Raw genomic sequence first — 25,534 nt, 5'->3', positions numbered from 1 at the left:
TTGCCAAGTAGTCTCACGAGACTAACAAGTTTGAAATTTCTATGCCATGTTGGAGTGACATCACCAAAAAGAGACTTCTCGGCGGTCTTGTGCGTACAATTCTTCAGTTTCAAAGAAAAGATTTGCAAAGTACTGTTTTTATTACAGAATTAAATCGCATATGTAGAGAGGCTATCACATAGTCAAACACAAAAGATCGCGAAAGATGATGTCTCCGTAAACGTTCTCACTCCAGCCAAGGGTAATGTTTCCATAAGTAGAGCGTTCACCGCGTTCCTGTCCGTACAGAAAAGAATGCATTCCACCTTCAAGGTCTAGTGGGGGCGCTATATCAAGTTGACACGTAAACACCGAACCCCAAAAATGCAGCAATCATAATCACAAAATCGATAAAAGTGACAGTACTACCTTGAGGCTTTTCGACATTCACTATGCAACTATCGGAAAGTGGATGCACAAGATAAAACTGTGAAGCGACCTCTTGTGGTAGAGATAGACAAATAGATAGCAAGCAACAGATAAACGACTTGCGCTACAGTGCAACATTTTCATCCGAGCCGTAAGAAAATAGCAGAGTCTAGTCCTTTGATCAGTATTACATAAATTACGTTCTAATATTTATGCAAATCAGTGTCAGCAGGACTGAAATTAGGAGACAGTAGCCATAACTTTTGAAAAGTATACATACGTACACACATGCATACATACATACATACCGGGGGGGGGGGGGTATATATATATATATATATATTATTATATATATATATATATATATATTATATATATATATATACCTTTGAGTTTGATAATTTGTTTTCATAATTTTTCCATTGTTTCTTATGATTCTCTATTCATTTGTAAATTAGAGTATATTTCTATCAAATCAGGAAGTTCTAAGTGTGGTATAATATAATATATTGCATGTGATGTTGAGAGAAAATTAAAATGTTTGAAAATGGTTGAAAGTTGTAACTTTTGTCCTGCCTTTCATTTCATCTCCCCGCCATTCTGGTAACTGTAATCAAAATTTTTGGTGTGTGTTTGCGTCTATCTCCGTTTTCTTGCAAAGAAAACTGAATGTGAATTGCTTTTTCTAGCAGCAAACCAAACCAACACCATACTAAAGAACGGTTTCGCATGGTCCGCCTCACCGCTATACCCAGGCTCCATTGTTAAAGCTGTGTAAAAAACTGGCCGTGATCTTCCCTCTACCATTTTGGTATAAAAAATTTGGTCACGCTTCATCAAAGGAATTATCGTTAACGTGACTAGAAATGCCAGAGTGACGTTCTAACTTTTATTTCAAAACATGGAAAAACTTTCAGTCGGATATGCAACATTCAAAATCTAGACGAAATATATTTTCAGCACTTGTAACTAGTATGCAGTATTCTTCACCGGAGCTTATGGAGCGCCCTCTATAGTGTTTGGATTTGTCCTTCAAGCTATCGCTACCTCCTTCAGAAAATTCTCTCTTCTCTGTTTTCGTTATCATGCAGGAGGAAATAACTTATCGTAATTGACAATTTCAAACTATAATTTTAGGATTTCTGTGACATCTACACTTGGTGATGGGAAGCGAGCAGAGCTTTTTTCAAAAACTCCTTAGAAAGTGGAAATTTTAATTGGAGTCTTGTTTGGAAAGTTATGTAACTATTTTCGGACAGCTCATCAGCAGTTGGAGGGAATTGAATACAGGGCCTCAACTGCAATGACGATTCCAAAACAGTAAATGACAAAAGTATACACAAGTTGTTGCATTATTACTTGTAAGTTTATTGTGCAAAGTCTCCAATCTCATTGCCTACTGCATACTAATATGCCCCATCTTATCAACACATTTAAATCTGATAAACTCTATGAAAAGTTAAGGAAAAATGTCTTTTCCCTTGGTGAACTTTGGCTTCTTAGCAATACTATACTTTGAATTTTCCACCTGAACAAAACATCATAGCAGAATGCAACTGTGAACTTGAAGTAAATAAAGTGGAAAAGAAAGGGTCTTCGATAATCTTCCTTCGGTTTGTAAAGCATACAATCAATTTCTAAAATGTACAATTTCTTCTGATCAAAAGGATGCAATGATCAAAGTCCTCGTCCTGCCTGATTTTGTAAATACATAAACTGAATTCAATGAGAAAACTGGAAGACGATATTCCAATAAACTGAAGAATTGTCAATCTGAAATTGCTCCTATTACGATCTCCGATGTTGAAAATATTCCTAAGGACTGACTGTGACCAGGAAGGAGGAGGGGCACTGGTCGAGTCTACCCTATTTCACAGTGGTACTGGTCCACTCTATGAGCTGCCCACTGCAGACAACAAGATATTTTCCATTTTTAGTACAGGGATGGGCATGCGGCACACAAGGACAGTGTTCTCATTGCAGTTGCTAGCGATCTATTCCATGTTAATATGGCATGAAGAAATTGTGCAAATGATATGTAAACAATAAGTAGTTTTTAAAAGAAGTGCTTAACATAAGTATAAAAGGGCCCCTGTTCTAATGAGTGTGTTTTTCGTTCATTTGAGGAGCAAAAAGTCCAAAAAAACTTGGAGTTGGGATAAGTATTTTCAGTTTGGTTGGTGGAACCCCATACTCAGAAATGTTGGGGTCAAAGTTACAGTGCTATAGAACTCTTTGTTGGTTTCTGATGGCTATGAAAGGTATGATGTGGGTTTCTTTAGAATAATCTGGTAGCTATGGCAACACTGCAATCAACAACATGAGTGTGATTCATTTCATGGCTTGCGTCAACTCTTTATTGTAAGGCAAAACTGCCAGTGAGGTTTTGTTCTTCCCTACTGGTCTATCAAATTACTTTGACAATGTAGCTCTGTGATGAAACTTGCAGCTGAGATTTTTTTTTTTTGAAATCAACACCAACATGGATAGAGGTCAGCCGCAATTTGCATGTATGCATTGTGACCTTTCAACCCTCCCTATTCAAGAAAGCATCCACAGTTACTGTGTCTTTAAGTATAAATCCACTTTTCCAAAACAAGCATCCCACGTGAAGTGATAAGTGTTGCCGTCTAAAGCAATCTAATTTTCATATTTTCACAGTACAAACGTCATCTTCCCTACATCCATCATGCACTTCTCTTGACCCTTTCATGTGCACAGAATGGTTGCAGTTAGAGTTGACGGTGGAGAGAGACTTAGGAACACACAACACACACAAAAACCTTGTGGTAAACCACAAATCTGTAAATGTACAATTATTAAAAAACAATTGATTTCTGTGCTAAAATATGAAAATTTTAAAGCGTCTTACATAACTGTTTCCTAATTGTCCTTCATTCACAAAATAAACTGTACATGACTCTACATATTATGTACAAATCTTTTACACTGATAGCACTGCTAGGGCTCTGCATTTCGTAAAATTACAGCAAATGCATTTCACAAGCTGATAATTTGTATCTATATCGTGAATTTCAGTATATCTACATAGTACAGCAATTTTCCTGATTAAGTCTGTAAATTTTGGAAATATCTGAATCTATTGACCAAGGGACTGTGGATAACGAATTCACGCACACGGCAAGGGAAACTCATTGCCGTTGATTTCAAATCCTGTCTCCTATCCCTTGAGTGAAAGTTTGGAAGTGCGATAAAAATAAAAGAAAGCAAAGAGAAAATATGATCTGAACTCCCGTTCCCTCTCCTAAAAAATGATAAATTGCTGAAATGCACTGATGATAGTTAAACTGCTGTAATGTTTTGGAAAGAAAAGTATTTTAAAACAATCTAAAGTGTGATTAAGTGTACTGCACAGACATGGTTTGCATGGCATGTACTTAGTGTGTACTTATAAATGACAACCGAAAGAAACCAACTCCCCATTCAACCTGTGCTTGTCATGTGCATGTTGAATATATCCACAGCCAAGTAGTATAGGGTGGCTACATACATGAATGATGTCACAAAAACATAGCTATGTCAGCATCATCAGAATGACTCCCTCACTTTATATAATCAATTATATTACAGCATTCTCTATGAACTAAATCCACAAATCTTTTGTTTAAATGTTGCTTGCACCCTGAAAATTTGCAATTCCATGTAAAATCATCAAAATCCATTTTTTTTCTTATTTGGAGAAAAGCTTCAGTGAATTGTTTCCACTTGGTATAAAATTATCAAATACTACTCTAAGAATTCTTTTTCACTTTTTATGAAGTAAACATTTCCAGGCAACAAACAGGTGCCCAGCTGATGCGCATAATTCTTGTTTCTTCAGAAAACACCAATGGCCTGCCATTGTCCAGAGACTTGAACAAAATTGAAAGTCAGCATCAATATAAAAATTGTAAAAAAATGATCAGCGACATACAGAAATGTTGTCATTCATATTCTTGGCACTTTTCAATTCAAATTCTGCAATCTTCAAAATTAACCTCTTTTAAAATAGCTACTCTCAAAAATTCCAGCGAAGAAAAAGAAGTTTCATCCAACAGTTCCCCTTAAAGAAATCCCTTGATGTAAACATTAGTGATGAAAGATATGATCTCTGACTGTTAGCATTTCTGAAGTATTTGTGTCAATTTTTGAAGTTCTTGAAGTTTACTTGAATCGTTTCTATTCCACTACATTAACAGTTCAACTTGTTTGAGTCGGGAAGAATTCCCATGAGTTGGCAATGCTTCAGATTGACTTGCAGGCAATGCTACAAATGAGTTTTCAAATTCAGATCTCTGAAAGAAGTGTCAGACTTTCAGATGTCATACTTGATAGACAATTCTCCCACCATTGTTATATTGAGTGTCACATGTCAGTGTATCTGTGTAGCTAGCACCACTGTTAACTGAGGTCTGTTTAATTTTACTGGCACATGCTCTGTCCAGAACTAAAACATCAAAAAATCAACATGAAACTGGTATGTAACCTTTGACTTCAAGAACACCATTATGCACTGAACACAATTCCAGAGATGGGTATTTATCCAAGGATAAGGATTTAACAATCACTGATAACAATCTAGTGACTGGGATAACAACTCTCATCAAGCAATGTATAAGCTGGTGACCTATGACCTATCCAAAGGTCTTGAACCCCATGTCACATGGGACATAAAAACTTGTTCCAGATCAGAGTCACCCACACAGATGCATATGTTCACAGAAAATCAAACCAAAATCAACTGACAACTTCACAGGTAGGAAATGAAATAAATTCACATATAACAATTTCTAATTATCTCTCCCTTTCAAAAAAGTTAACAACTTTGTTATGGAATGTGATGTGAGCATTATTGCAAAAATCACTTTGGATTAAAGTGTTAGTATTTAAAAATTGATGAACATTTGAACATGTGAAGTCACTTTGCATGCTAGCTTGAAAAAAAGACAACTCCAAATAATTACGTTATTCTTTCAGTTTAAATGAAAAAGGCTGCACCTCTACTAGTGTTGGTTGGAAGTTAAAAACCGTATGCTACAGATATTGCCATTTAGGGTACTGTCTCAACATTGAGGCTCAGGGCAGAGATGACGTGAGAAACAACGTAGCTGATACTAATTTATATACATGGTCTTACTCAAACTTACTTTAAAACTAATGGATGACTAATGTTTGGCACATACTGTCTTGCTGTTGAAGGTTGATTCCCTATAATTGACAATGTTTTCAGTGTGGAAGTGAGTTACTGTACTGGTATTGGATCTGTGATTTCCTGAACATAAGACTACTGATTTATGCAATGTAAACAGCGCCCTCAACGTCCTTGTGGATTGCTATGTTAGGTTTCTTTTCATTTACTTACTACATATAAGGCAGCTTGCAGAGCCTGGCGACCATGTATGCATGGGGTGATGACCCTTGACATAAGTTATGACGGCAAAGATGTTTTATTTTTCCCTAAAACACAATAATTGATATCTTTTCAATTATTTTGAAATTTTCAAATTATCTTAGTAACTTTATTGCTTTATTGCTTGCTAGTCTTGATCAAACTAAAAAAAAATTATTGAAGCTTGGGCCACAATGTTTGATGAAACACTCAGAAGCTTTGTGGAATTGCAATGGCATTGACTGTGTGGCCATGGAAAAAATTCTCATCGTACTTCAGTCATTTACGTGCATCAGTGTATCAGCGTGCTATATTAGCAGCCGTCGCAAGTTGTTAAAGTGATTTTAAAATTTGATAAAATCTAGACTGATATCAGAAAAATCCCGCCTGGTGGTCAAATGCTCTGAATAACAAATTATTTGATGGAAATCTACAATACTGAGGCTTTGCAGCTGATGTGGGTACTTTGCTTCACAAACTGCAGCTTTTTGAACTACTGTGCCATATGTCAGTAATTTTCACTTCACACTGCACTGCGACACAGCTACAGTAATACTTATTGCGATATGCTTATCTTGCTGACCATTGAGCAATAACTGGCTGTGATTGTTCAATTATCGAAGAATGTAGACACAGCCACTATCCCTTGGCAGCACCCTCATTTGTTAATACTAAATTTTCATTCAAGCTATATTTCAAACTATGGACATGTTCAAACAAAAACCATCTATGTATACAGTGTATCACTGTGTCTGATTGGAAATGTTGGCTAGAAAGGCCTTTGTTCTTCCAATCCGATGACACATTGTGATGTTTGGCAAAAACAGAGTATGTTGACATCAATCCCTGAAATAAATCAAACTGATACCGTAGGGTCTAGATGTTTGTATTTGGTGGAAAATCCTTCTCCATTCATTTTCTCTGTCACAGTGAAGGTCATGTAGCATTTATTGGTATTTGATGAGTTCTATGTATCTCCCCTGGGAGACTGAACATCACATGTGGGAGACATCTCAGTAAACACATGTGCAATGAATCTATCACTGTTAATTGAACCATCCAGAGCAATAGAAAGATTGAGAAAGAGAGAGAATGATGCCCTGGCAGGGGGTTAATACTGTAACTTATCGAGTCTCTGAGGGAGTGTCTTTTCTACCTTACTGTCAAATACCTAGGAGTTAAATTGTTAACTGCATTACAAGTTCAAGTTTTTCTTTCTCTGAGTTTACTTCCGGTTTGAGCTTCGTTTTCTTATGAAATCCTACCCCTCTCCCGTCTCCCAGATTCTTGGGATAATGTTTGATTTTTTACACTGTCAATAGGCTTTGGGGAGACACCATTGGAACAAAAGTGCGGGGTGGGTCACATTGAACAGATTGACTCCACAGACCACTACCGATACGACCTTTACGTTCTGTGATGCGCGATGTAATTCTTGATGTCTTCGACTACGTCTTGTCTGTCTAACTGGGGTCTGAGTAGAATTTCTATGAGATGGTTTAGCGTCGCGTTGGGATTCACTCCCCAGTCCGTAAGCAAAGCTTTGCATGGGTCTTCCTTATATCCGTACACATGGATGTCCTGCATCGTTTTGCCCATCTCATCTGAAAAACAGCCAGCAAGGAAATACAATCACACTTTTTGCGATACCTTTCGGGGTTTCTGTGTACAGAGCGAAGGCAATTTCAAAATTTCAGTTCAAATAGTGGATGATATGGAAGGAACTCTTCCTGAAAGATATTTCTCCAAAATCCTAGCAAGTCATTAATATCAATTAATCAACATATATGTCATATATCAACATTAATATGTAATTATGCTGTTTTCAATGCCTTCGGATTCATAGGTATACCTGTAATCATTCGCACATCTCCTGGGTGACGGGCCGCTTTACTAATTAAAGGAAAGTAATCCGCGTAAATAAAACACAAAATCATGATAAAAATCATGTAATTTGTTACAATAATTTTGATCCATCCACATCAAAGAAACATAGGGCCAAAGTCCCTGAAGCTACTACTATAGACATGGATACAAAATTAAGTATTTCCTGACTGTATGACATTATCTCACTAAGGTCATCCTAGGGACCTGTAAACCAAATATTAAGGCTGTCTGACCAGCAGTTTTGAAAAAACAAGCGACCCAACAGTTGACAAAGCTCTGCTTTGTTATGTAGAGAATAACTTTTTGTGACACATGTATTGATGAATAAGGTGGATATCTTTGATAGCTCATTTCAGAATGGCCTGACCAAAAATGGCAAAATTAGCTGCAAAAATACAAAATTGATGATTTCATCATAATTTCCATATATTACATTAAGATAAAGCCTAGAAACCAGTATACCAAATATCAAAGCTATCAGATGAGTAACTTTTGAGAAACAAATCTTTTGACCAAAAATCGCAAAAATTGACAAAAAAATACAAAAAAGGGAAGATTTCATCAAATTTCAATATATCACACTAAGACAACCCCTAGGAACCTGTATACCAAATATCAAAGGCATCAGACAAGTAGTTTTTGAGAAACACATTTTTTGACCAAAAATGGCAAAAATTGCATCAAAAATACACAATTGCAGATTTCGTCATATATTCAATATATCATATTTGGTTCATCTGTAGGAACCTGTATACCAAATATCAAAGCTGTCAGACAAGCGATTTTGATGAAATAAAGTTTTGACCAAAAACGACAAAAAAATTCCTTGAAAATACAGATTTGCACATTTCATAACAATTTGAACAAATCTAAGTTGGGTTATCCCTAGGATAAACTAACATTGGTATAACCAAATGTGAGCTAAAAAAAATAGTTTCTCAAAATCATATTTTTGATCTACACAACAAATATCAAATCAGTAAGTACTGCGGTTCTCAAGATATTTGAGTGGACGGACGCCTCACAAACGGACATACATACATACATACATACATACAGACTGACGACGGACGCCGGACAGATACCCATCCCAATAGCTTCTATAGACTATAGTCTATAGTAGCTAAAAATAAGAAGACTGTTCATGTCATAAATATTTAATTCCATGGAATTTTTCTCTGTTTGACGTCATCGCCTTCGGCTCGAAGTTGTATGGCTCCACGACACTCGTATATGATGACGTCAAACAGAGAAAAATACGAAGGGATTATATATAATTATCTGTGCCTATCAGTACATGTATGTGGGTGAGTGTTTCAACAGAGTGTCTGCTCACCAGCCAGTCCTCGCCAGTCCCGGGTACCTATTGTCATCTTCACATTCATATGATTGCAAATGATTAAGAAGAGAGGGTAGGGTATGTTCCTGATGTGAGTCTCTAGTCCCACTGGGATGGGCTGCATTTCGTATGAGTTGTTTGCAGGAGCGACGCCGTGGCCATTGACAGCGTGCATGCAGCGCTGGTTTCCGTTCTGATGTGTATTCTGTGGGCGAAAAGTAGGTGAAAAAAATATAAGAGATGAATCCTAAGAGAGTAGAGTGACGGGAAAAGATATAAACAAGGTAATATTTCATTGCTTTGAATTGCAAAGCTTGGCGTCCGACATCGTGCAGCACAAATCACTATTAAAAGCGATCACAGGCAACGGATGTGCAGTGCAATCTATCACGATCTACTGAACTATCTGTGGGTGTTATTTCGACTCTCTATTGCGGTTTGGAGACACTGTGTGGATACAAGCTCAGTTGAGTTCTGGTTTACTGCTGTGATTTTACTGAAATTCTCTCACTTCCCACTCAGTGCCGCTACTTCAGTGCAGAAATATGTTGAGGGTACCTTCGTACTGTCCCCACATTCCTAACACATAACTCATCGGAGTAACTTATAAACTAAATATGGTTTCTTTAATAAATTTTCTGCATGGGGAGGACAGGGCAGGACTTAATCTATTTAACATTCTGATTATTTGAAAATTTTTCTGAGTTGATTTTTGTACCACTAACATCGAATTTCTAATTACATACATTCCAAGGTTGATTTATTACATTTATTACACTCATGATTTTTACAAGGTTAGAATTCGACAGGATTATCATTAAAATCATGTATCACAAGCCCATTGAGTGTAATCTGAGCTGTGTCTTGCATTCTGTCAAGGCAATAATTTTACCTTCAGTAATGGAATTTATGATGTGATACATATTTCAGAATAAAGTGACTTGAAATGACAAATTTAATCTGCATCATCGGAGACTTACAAGGCTAGAATTGGAGACAGTGCACTGTCACAGGGACTGATTTATCAGACTGAGGTTGGACATAGTGCCATCTCAAGCCTGATATATGTCTGTAACGGTGACAATGGCTACTGAGTTGCTGGTCAAATCCATAACACCTTTGTCATGTTTGACATTTAGCTGTGATTATTCTTTACACGATATGTCTACTTCAGAGTTGGATCACGCAACAAATCATGAACGGTCAGGCAGAACATCCAATATTTATATATCTATGCTTTTATGCTTTCTTATCAAATGTCCCTTTTCTTTTTGATGAGAACATTTTTTATTCTATTTGAGATATGTCACTTCCATCAGTGAGGCTGCCAATCTGATAATGTTATCATTACAGTAACTGGAGTTTCAAACAGACATTTGATGCCATTCCTAAACCACTCTTGACCGAACTAGTTTGACAATAGCCATAAAGATATTTTTTATATCAAATATGAAACAAGGCAACAAAAATTCTCACAGCAAGGAACATGCAGCTATGGGTCTGATGCTATGGGTCTGATAAAATTGTATTTTTTGTGAGACTGAAGTTACTAGCCACGCATTTAATCGGAAATACTTCCCCCTTCATGCCAAAGAACAATGGAGAGATTACGAATGCATTCAGGGTTCAAAGGTCAAAGGCCCAGGGCAAACTCTCACATTTATTGCGGTAAGCTTGTTGCTTGGCATACAAGTAAGTTCAATGAACTCAAGTAAAAATAACAATAAAATGTTTAAAACACAAGCAAGCACAAACTTCTGAAGACAAAAGTATAATTTTCTGTCAACTTACATATCATCAGATTTCACCAACACCCATGAAAATACACCCACCTTGAAAACTTTAATTGATATACTAGTATGGCTATTACAGATGCTCGCTAGGCTAACTTTCTGGATTCTAAAAATCAGAAATTGAAACAGAAATGTTCCACCAAATTGTTGAAAGTCACTAGTTCATCTCCTAAGTATTGCATTGAGACGAGGTAGAGTGCCAACAGGGAATTGAAGGAGGACCCACATTCAACCTCAACAGAGCAGTCTCCATATCTCTACCCTTAGTAATAACTAAGTACAAACACACAAGTATAAAGCTGATTGATACGAGTACCCCTAGCATGATGGTGATTGATACGAGTACCCCTAGCATGATGGTGATTGATACGAGTACCCCTAGCATGATGCTGATTGATACGGGTACCCCTAGCATCTATAAACAGATTTTTTGTTCTTGCCACTCTTTTTATGCCAATCAGAGTTTAATTGATACAAAAGTTAGCATTAAAATTGATTGAAACAATTATTGCAAAGCCATGTAAGCAGAACTTATGTTCACTGAGTTGAATAATAATTATAATAAGTATAACTGCTATTACTACTTCCATTTTTTGATCACGTGTTGACACACGTGAGCATATGTCGCAGCGATGTCTGTCTGTCTGTCTGTCTGTCTGTCTGTGTGCTCAATATCTCAAAAACGGCTCATCAGATCAGAATCAAATCTGGTACATAGATTCAGTTTGCAAATGGCAAGAACTGATTAGTTTTTGGTGGGTGTGGCTTGCTTACTTTTTGCTCATTTGCATAATTAATGATTTTAGAAAAAACGGCTATACATTGAGAACGACTGCACACAATTTGATGAGATTTGCTACAAATGTTGATCACATCAAGATATATCAGCTGTGCAAGTTATTAAGGGGTGACGTGAAAGATAATTACTAATTTGCATATTTGATGAAATCTACTAATTAGGCATATATATCTGAATTTACTCAATCAAAATTGACGAAACTTGGTATGCATATTGAGGATACTATGATTTAACATTACTGAAAGTCAATAAGCATTTTTACTTCATCCAAATCCTAATTTGCATATTTAATGACCTTTTGAAATTAAGGATATATATTTGAATTTACATGACCAAAATTGATGAAACTTGCTATGTACATTAAAGATACTATGATAGAACATTATTAAATGTCATTAAGCATTTTTAGTTCAGCCAATTCCTAATTTCCATATTTTTATGAACTTTCCTTATTAGGGGTATTTATCTGAATTGACGAGACCACAGTTGACGAAACTGGCTATGTACATTAAAGATACTATAATAGAACATTATTGAAAGTCATTAAGCATTTGAACATTAGCCGATTCCTTATTTGCATATTTAATGAACTTTCATAATTTAGGATATTTATCTGTATTGACTAGACCAAAGTTGACGAAACTTGCTATGTACATAAATATAGTATGATACGACGTTACTGAAAGTCATTAAGCATTTTTACTTCATCCAGCTCCTAATTTGCATATTTAATGAATTTTCGAAATTAGGGATATATATTTGAATTTACATGACCAAAATTGATAAAACTTGCTATGTACATTAAAGATACTATTATGTAGGCAAACATTATTGAAAGGCATTAAGCATTTTTACTTCAGCCAATTCCTAATTTGTGTATTTAATGAACTTTCCTAATTAGGGATATATACTTGGATTTAATTGATCAAAGTTGGCATAACATGCTATGTACATTGATGATTATACCAGGTTATACCAATATTGATAGTCATTTCGCACTTAAGTTTTCGTGTCAGCTAATTTATAGTTTGCATATCTAATGAGCTTTCAAAGTTTGGAATATACAGTTTGAAGGACTTGACCAAAGGCATGCAATTACACTTGCTATATAAAGTGGTGATACAACAGTCAAAGAAATTAACTATTTCTATTTCAGCTACATGTAATTGCATATTTGAATACTTAATGACCTATAAAGTTAATCTGTGGTGAATATTGTTCATTACGTTGATCATAATACTTTCAATGAAGTTGCAAACATGTGGCAAAGGTTCAAATTTACACATAACTTCAATATATAATGAAACACGTGAGCATTTACAGTTCATATCTAGTTATTGTTTTCATTTTTGTTTTGATTATTGATAGTTTAAATTACTTGCCCTCTGTAGGTTAAGCCAGACTATCCAAACCCTTTTCTTTTTTCTTTTTTTTCTCCTTTTATTAGTACACTGCAATAGTCCCTGAATTATTAAAAGTGAATCTTACCTTACTGATGCATGGCATTGGACCATCATTGTATAAAAGATCTCCCTGGTTGACAGAATTGAGATTGTTACGGTTGACGTCTTCTGACTGCAGCATGCTGTGTCCATTGTTGCCCCCCTCACACTTGGCTTTGCGGTCGATAGTTCTCCTAATTGTGTCCTTGAGGGGACTGTTCCAAAGCGCCAGACAAGTACATCCGTTGCCTTGGCTTGGTGTCGGAGTTGAGACAGTGATTGGAGTCACCACACCGCCATCTTTGGTTGGAGTGTGAATGGGTGATGGCTGCGGCGATGAGGTGATCTTGACCTTGACACTGCAGGCCTTCTTGCCTCTTACACTGTTTGCTACGGCATTTCCTGATGTTATTGTGATGTCCACTTCCTCTCCCTCCATGGAAACAAGCACCGGATTGTCCACTGACTCTGGCTGGGCTAGACTGTGATACTGGGAAGTTGCCATCCCATTGGAAGGGACTTGTGTAATGTGGTATTGACTATCAAATTGCAGAGAGGTCGGTCTGTGAATGTTTCTCTCACGAGGCTGTTCAGGTGCATCGAACATTGGAACAGGCCTGGACGTAAACAACTGCGATGTTCCAGTCCCTTGTGAGATGCTACTGCCACTGAGAGGCCGCTTCTTGGCTTCTACTGTGTTCCCAGTACCTGTATTGTGATGCTGCTTTGAAGTACGACTATGTGGCATCCTTGCAGATGGATGACTCTCAGCAAGCTGCTCTGACCTACCTGGCAGGCTGCTTCTTTGGTCAGGTGGTAAATCTATCTTGATATCGGTAGGGTTGAGGGGTTTACGTTCCCGCAAACCTTTGGGCCGTTGTATGATGATACGTACTGTTTCTCCCTGGCTCCTATGTACTATAGACGCTGTGTTTATACCCTGCATGAAAACAAGGGAGCAGTATGGTAAAACAGCTAATATCTGTACAAATTTAAGTATTCTACTCCTAGGTGTTGAAAAGTTAGATTTGTACTTCTCTCTTGCAGTCAGCTAACTGTAACTTAAAATTGTTGCATCAGAATTATACAGACCTTTCTTGTGTCCTGTAGATGCTGTCCATTCACAGACAGTATTCTGTCCCCTTTCTGTAAACTGCCGAGGGCAGGACTGTTTGGGAAGACTTCCTTGACCAGGGTGAATACTTCCCATGGATTTTCTTTATTCTATGAAACAGACAGAGAGAGCGAGATTTTGATATCAATACAGTGTATTTCACATGATCATGAACTGGTGGTCAAGTTCAACCCAGATGAACACCTTTCTACACCCCTACATGTAAATGTCCCACTTCTAATTATATCATAGAATTTGGTCATAAAAAACACAATTTTTAAAGTAGAGTATGATTTTGACACTAAAAGAATAGTAAAACAACAGAGTGATAACTACAGCATCTAAGGGCATTGGTTGGATAACACAATACAATTACACAGTACCTGTGGAGAAAATAGTTTGGGCTGCAAGGTGACGCATTACTGTGATCCATCATCGGGCAAACATTACAAATAATTTCCACTTAAAAATTATGTTCTATAGGTTCCCAAAGAAATATAATTGACATCTTCGACAAGACTTTAACATCTTTCAAAGTCTTGCTTGTGCTTGAAAATACCTTATACCGGTATTTTATATTTATACATCCAATGAGAGAAATATTGTTGTTGTTAAAATTTTCTTTGAGACCTGAAATTTGACAATAAATTGTTTCAATGAGGGGAAGTCTGTTATGCCTTTTATGAGTAATTTTTCCAGAGCAAAACAAGCATTTTATTTTGCAGACATGGGTATACATTTTCTGTGATTACTCTTTCAAAGAATTTAACCCAGTACTCAGACAGTCTCAATTCAAAATGTTTGAGCAGGAAACACATTGACTGAACCAGAAATGACAACTGTCAACCCTTCATCACATCAGGACTGTTTTCTTTTGACTGCAAGACCCTTGCTTTCAGAAATGGCACAGTACGTAAGACATCACGGCGCTCCTGTCTTTGAGAGTGAAAGACAGAATGCTGCAGCTGGGTTATTTGATTTCCGGTTGGAAGACTGTGCAGTGAGCTGAGAGTGAAAAGAAAAAATTGCACCTCCTGATTCTATCATAGGAGGTTCAGCAACACAGACAGCATATTGATGTATTCACCGCACGGAAGTGACTTCTTTGAAGTGCAAACCATTAGATAAGGATGAAAAGTTTGCAGGATTTCTTGAAGTCGCAAGTCTTTTGTGAGGAGATGTTATCAGTGAGCTGTTCGTGACCACTTCATTGATAAATTAGACATCATACACAGCGTTACACACAGCTGGCTGATTTGACAGAGGACACTTGATGTCTGACTTTCCAACAGAAATATCTGAACAGAAAGTTTTAATAATTTTAATATTTGCAGGTCTGGTATTTTTTAAAGGAAACTTAGCAAGAAAGGAAATGTGCATTCTGACAAAAAATTTGCGATGAAACAAATAAACTTCTGTTTGGTTACGTTTTTACGCAATTCCAAAATGCAGTGGCATATTTTTTTGCCAGTCTGTATGCAAAAAAGCCAGTATCATTACTGACATGGCTCTCTGTGTCTGTGAGCAAATATCATGACGTATGTCCCTGTATTATCAAAGGCCATGCCTCAAGTTATTAATCTCTGAGTGGATCAATTTTGTTCTCCGGCACGAAATCATCAAAAAGGCAACTGAATGCCCCGTAAACAAAAACCAAATAGCATTGATGGTCCCATAAAAGACAACTATATGTTTAAAACATAGCATGCCAATTTTTACCAAGCATTTTATCATATGTTTCGGCATAAAAATTTAATTATCATTATTCATTCTGTGATGAATTTTGGCCGCCTAGAGGCAACCAGCACTTTCATCATAGCTAATGATTTTCATAGCATTCTTTATACTTAAATCACAATCTCTATAAAATGTTGAATGATGGCATGATTATTTATTTGTGTCAGGATTTTGTACTTGGTGGCCTAGATATCTTTGAAAGTTGGAAGGGCAGAATTTATATTTGTAATCTGTCCTGTTTTGTTATGTTATTGGAAATTTGCTGATTGTTTGATATACTGTAATCTGATTGGCTGTATTGCACAAAGCGCAGACTCAGAAATAATTATTTTTCATTCTGTTACACGGGCAATATCATGGTATCATGGAAGGGTGATTTCAAATTACTGTTTGTGGCCACTTCCACTACTGAGGAAATGCACTGTTCTGTAAAGGGTTTGATAATTTTCTCATGCTATGAAACTTACTTTTCATGTGTATTAAAGTCAAATATCATGGAAAACATTGCACAATCTACTCTACACAATTTATGCTGAAGTTTTTGTACAACTAGTCAATTCAGTGATGAGAGTTGGAGCATAAATATTTTATTTCAAAGCTTGAAGATTGATGTATACACTCTACCTACATATTCCACGTACTAGGTCTGTACTGTCCTAGACAAAATGATCAATGACAAAAACTGCAACACTAAAACAAACACTCATGAAAGGTTGCCAAGACACCGTGAAAATACAATCACCTTGAACAAATCCAGTACAATGCATAGTTAAAATATCAAACATGACAAATTAAAGAAACAACCCAGAAGCACAATCTTGAAGACAAAAGTGAATAATAAGCATTGAGAAATTCATTGGATGGCCTGGGGATATGACAGTTGCTATGGCATGCACCCTCAATGCATCGCTTTCAGTGAATGACAAGTGTCATGTTGGCCGGAGGGAAGACACCTGAGTGAAGCCATGAGTGCATTGTCTGATGTTGTTTATCTTATTATTGCTACTAAAAGTTGCATGTACTGAAGGCTCACTTGTTGTCAAGCAAACGTAAATTAGATTTTCTGGAGTTTTTTCAATTTCATGCATTTTATGAATACTACTTCCTGATAAAGTTTTATTTCAGGACAAGTCACAGTGAGATGCTAACTGCTTGATTTTGTTTGTTCTTGCAGGTCTGCATGTCTTCAAATGCTTTTGCTAACATTTCATGAAACTTACTGCAGGTTTACTATTGTAAAAGATATTCCACTACCATTATTGATGGCCTAAGTATCTAAGTCTTTGTCTTCAAGTATCTTTCACTGTAATGGCAACATGATTATGACACTTTCAGATTCTTACATCCACAGCCTCTTTGCAAGGGATTGCATAATTATGTACATGTGTACCTCCCCCTCGTAAATAGCTAGATAGATTGATGTGTAATGTAGATACAGATGTAATATTGTTGTGTGCTACAAGATGTATAGAGAATGAAAGGTGGACACTGTCACAGTAGATGATAGTTGTACAAAGTTGGTTATCATTTGGCAAAGACGCTGAAAACAGGTTAAGATACATGTACATGTATGTGTTCACTACGTAACGGATATGTGCACCTTGTGGTTGACGTGCACACTCAGAGAATGATGTGCATATTATGATAGGTAAAGGATGTGTACAGTTGCTGAAAGATTTGCAAAGCATCAGTCATTTCACACTGACTGATAATTTATGTGCACATTAACTGAAAGATGCGCATACTAAATGAACTGAAAGATGAGCAAAACTGAAAGATGTGCACATTAACTGAAAGATGTGCACATTAATGAAGATGTGCATACTAAATGAAAGATCATTGTAACTATTAACTGAAAGATGTACCCACTAACTGAAAGATGTGCACACTAACTGAAAGATGTGCACTCTAAATGAAAGATGTGCACTCTAAATGAAAGATGTGCACATTAACTGAAAGATGATCATGTGCATAATAAATGAACTGAAAGATGTGCAAAACTGAAAGATGTGCGCATTAACTGAAAGATGTGCACACTTAATGAAAGATGTGCACACTTAATGAAAGATGTGCACTCTATATAAAAGATGTGCACACTAACTGCAAGATGTGCACACTGACTGCAAGATGTGCAAATATAGGTGACAAATGCACATGCTTAGGTGAAAGATGTGCTCACTAGATGACAGAGATGCATATCATACTGGGTGAATAATATCTGCACTTTAATACCAGTATGTTGACTGCACATTAAATAAGCACACAAAGTGACCGATGTACACAGTATGACAAATAAGATGTGTAATGTACAATCAAGATTATAAATATGAATGGGAAAATGTGTGCGCATGCTAAATGCGATGTATACACCCAAAGAGACAAACACTAACAGACAAAGTCACAGATCTATACCGGTATTCCATGCCTGTAGAGACAGCGGTCTGATCAAGATCACTGGGCTTGGTGAATAGGAATGAACACTAAAAGACCTGAACACAGAGACCACTGTACACCCACCTTATAAATGCTCAAATGTACCTGACATGCAATACATAAAACTTGAAAAAAGCATTTTAATCGCATACCATTCATGATTCCAATCTAAAGCTATTCAAACGTAATGGCAATGTATCTGATATTCCTGGTTTAAGTTATTTTAAAATTAGCAAGATACCCATTATTTAGCAATACACATACATGTACAACAGTGTAAATGTTTGTACTCTATACTGTGTATGTTGTTTGAGCTAGTAAAATCTAGAAGGACACACAACTTCCAGGGAGGCCGTTTACTCTGTTATCTGTAAGAAATGTGCAGTCATGCAAGCTAAGATAGAGAGAGATAATCTTCACATCATAAATGCCAAATGAAAGACTTGCGAACCCCGGTTCCTCCACCATTATCCATTATCTCAATGACTGCAATTTCCAACTCCAGATTACTTCAAACCACCCTACATTTTTAGAGATCCATATCAGACCAAAACATAATTACTTTGGGGCAAATTATCAGGGTTAAAGAGGAATTCATCTCAGAGGAAAACTCTTATCAGGAAACTGAGAGTCCTCGTAACTTTGTCATTTTTTTTTGTACCTACAGGATTGCATAATTGAAAAAAAATTGACGTTTATGATGGGTTCAGCTACTTGCCATCATGTAAGTCATCATTTAATCAAACCAAGACTTCTCTTTATGGCTATCATGGTGGCTATATGATGGTGAGATAGAATTTCAAATACTTTGCAAGTTACAGGGTAATTTGGTTCAGAGATCTCAAACCTCATCCTGTAAATCCAAATTTGTATTTTGAAGACATTTTGTGGGCATTTTTATATGTTCTATGATGGACCTCAATTTTCTCTTTGACAAGCTTTCCCAGAAGAGTGCCTCCTTATCTTGAAATTGAAATCATCAGATCAATTCCATGACAAACTTACTTTCTGATCCAGCTACTTATGTGTTGTGAAGCAAAAATCACGTATTATAGCAATGTTTTGTCACAAATAGACAACACACAATCAACAGGGACAAAAGTTTGTGATCCCACTTTACCGGTATACAGTTTTTGTCTGCGTTACCTACCCACAGAATATTTTCACAATATAGCATATGGCTAAAGCAGGGGCTAAAGACATTGTCTATATAAAAAAAGCTATGATTTAATGTATGGAAAGATCAAAAGTTTTCCCATGCTGTGACAATAGCCCCTAGGAAGACAATATCAACACTTTATCACTTTAATCCCATTATTAGGACTTTGGAGGAGCGTAACAGAAAATCAGCAAATTTCCATGCAGGGAAATTGTTAAGAGCCTCTGAGAGTAAGCATCTTGGGAGTTGTTTTCCACCATGCCTCATTTCCACATCTTAAAAGAAGCTCACTCTCTGTGGGATTGCCTAATGCTGCTTCAGACTAAATGGAGCCCTGTCTCACACAAGATTGGAGTTATAGCGTGATCAAAACTCATTTAACTTGTGTATGGATGGTTCAAATACCAACGCTGGTCAAAAGTGAGAGATATTTTCCTTGCTTGACTCTAAGCACACTCTCAATTTGTCTACACATACCGATAGACCCTAAAAAGGTCTAGATCAGAATAATATGGTAAATTTTAATTTCAAAAATCCCAGAAAGGGAAACATGATTTAATTGTTTCTACATATTGCTATGGAAACTATCAGATAGCAATTATGATAATGAAGGACGCAGTCATAACCATATACCAGGTATTTATCCAGAAGTAGCCATGCAGTCACAACTCTACAATTCAAATACTGATGCAATCCCTAACTTCTTATATCTCTACAGTATGCAGTATACACATACCGGTACTGACTGGCCATATTCAGGTAATAGCATACCTGTATGTTTGATTGTCTCATCTGAGGGCCTGAGAGTCACCATAAAACAAACTCGTTTGGGCGATTCTCAGGCCAAAAGGAATGCAAATATATGGTATTACCTGAATATAGCCAGTCAATACTTTTTGTTACACACCTACACCTAATCCAATTTTCTCTCTGAAAACAGAGACCTTTCTTAGATACCTATCTCAGTTACAATCCCCTTTTCAAATGTTGTACAATGTGAGCATGAGAGGCCGACGATTTCAGATGCCATCCTACCCGTCATTTCAAATTTTGGAAACTGGCCATGCAAACGTATAAACACTAAAATGATGCACACCACATGAGTGTAAATTAACCAATCAAAGATGAGCTTTTGGATCCAGCATATTACAATCACTAATACCTGTATTTTCCTCAAGAGATCGAATCACATCTATATATTTCCCTAGGGCCTGAGGATGCAATCATCACTCAATATTGAACTCAGCAAGGACAGAATCCAAACTAAATATCCAGAGAACGATATCATCTCAACTGATTATTTCCCTCCAATGATAGAGTCACATCTGCATATTTTCCTGGAGGATGTTGGAAGTCATATAATTAAATATTTGCCTTCAGAAGGATACAATTGCACTGAACGTTTCCCTTGAGGATGAGATCACCATAAAATACGTGTACTTCAACAGAGGATGAAATCACTTCCAAATACTTCCCTCCAAGGATAGAGTAACGCTAAAAATATACCTGGACGGACACAGTCATACGAAATATTTCCTTAGAGGACGCAGTTACAACTCAATATTTCCCTCAGATGATGTAGTTACAGTGAGTGCCCATAGGATACTCACTCTAAATGTTTACCATTGAGATGTAATCACAACTCAATATTTGCCCATCATGCAGTTATGTTTCCTAGAGGATGCTGGGATGCAGTCACAGGTAAATTAAATGACTGGTATAAATTAGCCACTTGAGTGCAAAATCAAGTGAATTCAAAATGACCGTATTACTTCAACAACAACACTCTTTAAAGATTAATATTTTGGCATACACAGCGTTTACTGAGAACCCCAACCACACACTGTCAAAGGTCAGGGGTCAACTGACATCCATCATTTTGAATTGCCATTATTTGTACATTTAGTCTAATTGTGAAGATTTCTTTTGTCACTGGAGACATGCTAATCAAAGTCGTCAAATTTGACAATATTTTTTCCTTGATTACTCTAGGACCTATGGGGCACATTTGTATCAGTTCCATGGCAATATTTTTTATAAACAAGCGACCTAGTGGCCGATATAGCTCCGCTGTGTTTATGTAGAGAATAACTATTTTTGACACATGTTGATGAAGAAGGTGGAAATCTTTGATAGCTCAATGCAGTGGCCAGAAAAAAGTGGCTAAAATAGCTGCAAAAATACACAATTGAAGATTTCATCATACTTTGAATATATCACATCGGATCATCCCTAAAGAACATGTCAACCAAAGCTATCTGATGAGTAGTTTTTTGAGAATAAAATTTTCTGACCAAAAATGGCAACAATTGCCCCCAAAATAAAAATTGCAGATTTCATCATAATTTCAAAAAGACCAAATTTAGTTCATCTATAGAAACCTGTATACCAAATTTCAAAGCTGTTAGACCAGTACTTTTTGAGAAACACATTTTTTGACCAAAAATGGAAAAAATTGCCCCAAAAATTCAAAATTGCAGATTTCATCATAATTTCAATAAATATCATTTAGTTCATCTATAGAAACCTCTATACCAAATTTCCCAGCTATGAGTAGTTTTGGAAATACACATTTTTTGACCAAAAATGGCAAAAATTGCCCCAAAAATACAAAATTACAGATTTCATCAGAAATTCAATATATATTACTTAGTTCATCTATATAAACCTGTATACCAAATTTCAAAGCTATCTGACCGGTTCTTTTTGAGAAATACATTTTTTACCAAAAATACCGCAATTATACGGTGTCGCTCAAATTTTATCAGAATTGGTATATACCAGTATGGGTACCAAAGATCAACAATAAATATTGTTTCTATCTGTTCAGTGCAGGAAAATTCTACGTAGATGTTCTGACAATGATTTCTGCACAGTACAACCAAAAAAACAACAAGAAATATTTAAACCAGAAAAAAAAGAATGACAAAAGTAAATAAGGTCTGAAACTTTAGGTACTGGAGGTCAACTTTAGCAACATGCATAGCAGAAACAGTTAGTCCCTCTTAGTTGGACCATAGACAGTCTTCCCCCCTCTACTGTCTATGGTTTGAGCTGGTCTGTTAATATGTAACAGTTCATAAACAATGACAGGAAATGACTCAAGCATGTTTCAGACACTGGCCATCACTCCTGCACATTTGCAGGATTTGCCTTTTTCTTACCTCATTTGCACATTTTTGACACTGACATGTTCATTTGAACAAATTCACATCTCAACCCCTGCATCTACCTGTACACCAAACACTGAGATGGTAGCTTTGGCGGTATGGGAGCCTTTGTGTGTGACGGACATACATCCGCACATACATACCCACAAATATACAGAAATACAGACGCCACCAACTCATCATATAAGCTCTTTTTGGTATTTATATACAAAACCGAATATGAGCTAAAAATGGCCAAAAATTGCCTTTAAAATGCAAATTTGCATATTTCTGCACAATTTGAACAAATCTGAAAAAGATCATCCCTAGGGACATATGTACCAAATATCAAAGCTATCTGACTGGTAGTTTTGAAGAAGAAGATTTTTAAAGATTTTTTTATCAAAAATGACAAAAATTGCCTTAAAAATACAAATATGCAAATTTCACCATGATTAGAACAAATCTGACTGAAGTCACCATAAGTAAACTGCATATCACATTTCAAAGCAATCGGACAAGCGGTTTCAGAGAAGAAGATTTTTTACCAAAAACACCAAAAAATGCCCCAAAAATACAAATATGCAAATTTCACCACCATTTGAACAAACTTAAGTGAGGTCATCCCAAGTGAACTGCATATAAAATTTCAAAGCAATGGGACTTGCGGTTTTAGAGGAGAAGGCAATTGTTGACGCACGACGGACGACGACGGACAACGGAGGAAAATCAACCTATTTGATAAGCTCCACGTCGCTGACAGCGGAGCTAAAAACTTCCCTACTAATTAGATTTTGGGGCAAAAATGACTGAAAACCACAGAAAATACAACTTGGCTGAAACCTTATAGGGTGAAAATCACTTCTACACAATTTACTATCCCACTCTCTGTGCTCTCAATTTAGCAGCTTTCATTTAGAAGAGACGAAGGACAATCCCACAGAATTGCTTGCTTTCAAGAAACATACAATAGTCAGAATTATACTTCCATAATCATTGTCCTTGAAAAAATGTGAAACATTTATGTAGATAAAATCTAGCTGTGGTTTTATTTTAATCACAGCACTGGAATGTCCATAGCTACATGCATGGCTTGGGTAAAATTGAGTAAGAATGTAGCATATATTGCAGCATTGTTCAAATGAGAACAACTGCCAGAAGTAATATGTCACTGTAACACTCAATGTAAAAGAAAATGACGTACATATTCCAAGTACTTGTGGTTAAATATTACAATACTAGGGCTACAGAGGGTCTATATATTGCCAATAGGCCCTCAAGGGTCCATAGGCTACACAACTATAAAATACCATGTTCATCCATATGCCATAAAACATTTATTTCCCATGATCCTACGGGTTGTAAAGTGTTTTTTCCTTTTTCACACGCAGGATAGTGTACATCATTATTTTCATCATCCTGGGATGTACAACAGTAAAATTAAGTAGTCAAGGTTAATTTTCATTTTCCAATGGCTGAGGCATTGAGAATTGATGGATAAATTATTCCCGATAAATTGGGAACATGACGTTACAAAGAAAATCATCAAAACTACATTGGTTGATGGTCTGTAGCAATCATGATACATATATACAAGACAGTTTCTGAAATGACTTCCCTAAAAGCATAGTGACCACTTGAGAATAAATCACTGGTTGTAAACACCTCTGTTTTCCTTGTTTTCCATATTTGTCAAACAACACGACATGAAACATTTTCACAATATAAGTTTCTTTCCAAAACACTCAAATGCAATGAAGAACTTTTATAATGTAATAACATTTTGCCATAATTTCAATACATATAATTTTATATGATCTGGAATATACTCAAACTCAAAATCAACCGTACATCCGGACAATGTCTATTATGCTCGATACAAATGCATCATACATATACATGTACCTGACGTTCTTTTAGAGCTAACAGACGTACTGTTGGCTCATCCTTGGCATATATTCATGACGGATGCTACAGAGACTTTGATTGTTTTGTTTTTCTGTTCTGTCAGTACGATGATCTGATACCAGCATTACCCTCTCCATCATGTTTTCACAGATTTCACTGACTTCCTCCTCTACACCTGGCTTCTCAAACAATACAAAATTGACAAAAATATGGCCAAAAAAATTGCTGCTCTGCCACTTTCAGGCGGAAACTTCATCATTCACAGTGTGCATGCAGGCCAGCTGCCTAAATATTTGTCAAGCACATTGCTAGCCACTTCAGAATAATGTAACAGTAGAAATAGTCAACAAAGACAATTTTATTGGGGTTAGAGAGGGATGTGTTCTCACATTATTGACAGAACCATTCAAATGTTTAGGATGAGGACCACATTTCGAAGAAACAGAGCAGGTGATATATTTCTTGATATACCGTGAGATGCACTCATTCCTTCAAGTTGCCAGCTGGGCTGTGGATTGCTTGGCTAACTCAAGAATTGCAACGGATGTGATCTCTACTCAGCTATACACATTTAATAGGCTGGGAGAAAACTGTGACTCTGTGAGTATACAGGACAACATCCAATGTTTTGTGAAACTCACTGAAACAAAACCATACGTGTGCCACTCATGTACTATGGATTATGGCACTGTTTCTGGAACTGAGGCAGAGTCACACATACAGAGAAACTGGTCAAGACTAGTTGACCATATCTGTTATTAAAATCATATATCAAAGGCTGTACATTACTAAAAAGTTTTTTCTTTTCAAATTTAAGACGACAGTACCAGTAGTCTGTGCAAATTCAATTGCTTTAGGTATGCAGAGACCTACATTTATATGTACATGCCTGACATGAGAAAAAATAGATCACATATGTCTTCATCAATAACATATCCCATAATCATACACGTAATCATCAAAATAACATGGATGAA

At 36.4% G+C, this 25,534-nt stretch overlaps 1 protein-coding gene across 6 annotated transcripts in view; it reads right to left on the bottom strand.

Annotated features, from left to right (window-relative positions):
* Positions 1-1,752: 1,752 nt before the first annotated feature.
* LOC139134727 (uncharacterized) overlaps positions 1,753-25,534 on the bottom strand; it is an 86,217-nt gene continuing 62,435 nt past the window's right edge. For all 6 annotated transcript variants that reach the window (XM_070701709.1, XM_070701708.1, XM_070701711.1 and 3 more), the window contains 4 exons: positions 14,150-14,281; positions 13,104-13,997; positions 9,021-9,228; positions 1,753-7,401 (listed from right to left, as the gene is read on the bottom strand). In XM_070701709.1, the coding sequence (XP_070557810.1) occupies positions 7,205-7,401; positions 9,021-9,228; positions 13,104-13,997; positions 14,150-14,281 (1,431 nt within the window). In that variant the 3' untranslated portion in view covers positions 1,753-7,204. The remainder of the gene's footprint in view (positions 7,402-9,020; positions 9,229-13,103; positions 13,998-14,149; positions 14,282-25,534) is intronic.

The sequence above is a fragment of the Ptychodera flava genome, chromosome 6 (genome assembly GCF_041260155.1).
Source record: "Ptychodera flava strain L36383 chromosome 6, AS_Pfla_20210202, whole genome shotgun sequence".
In the NCBI taxonomy this organism is placed as follows: domain Eukaryota; kingdom Metazoa; phylum Hemichordata; class Enteropneusta; family Ptychoderidae; genus Ptychodera; species Ptychodera flava.
This window is presented reverse-complemented; position numbering and strand designations above follow the sequence as displayed.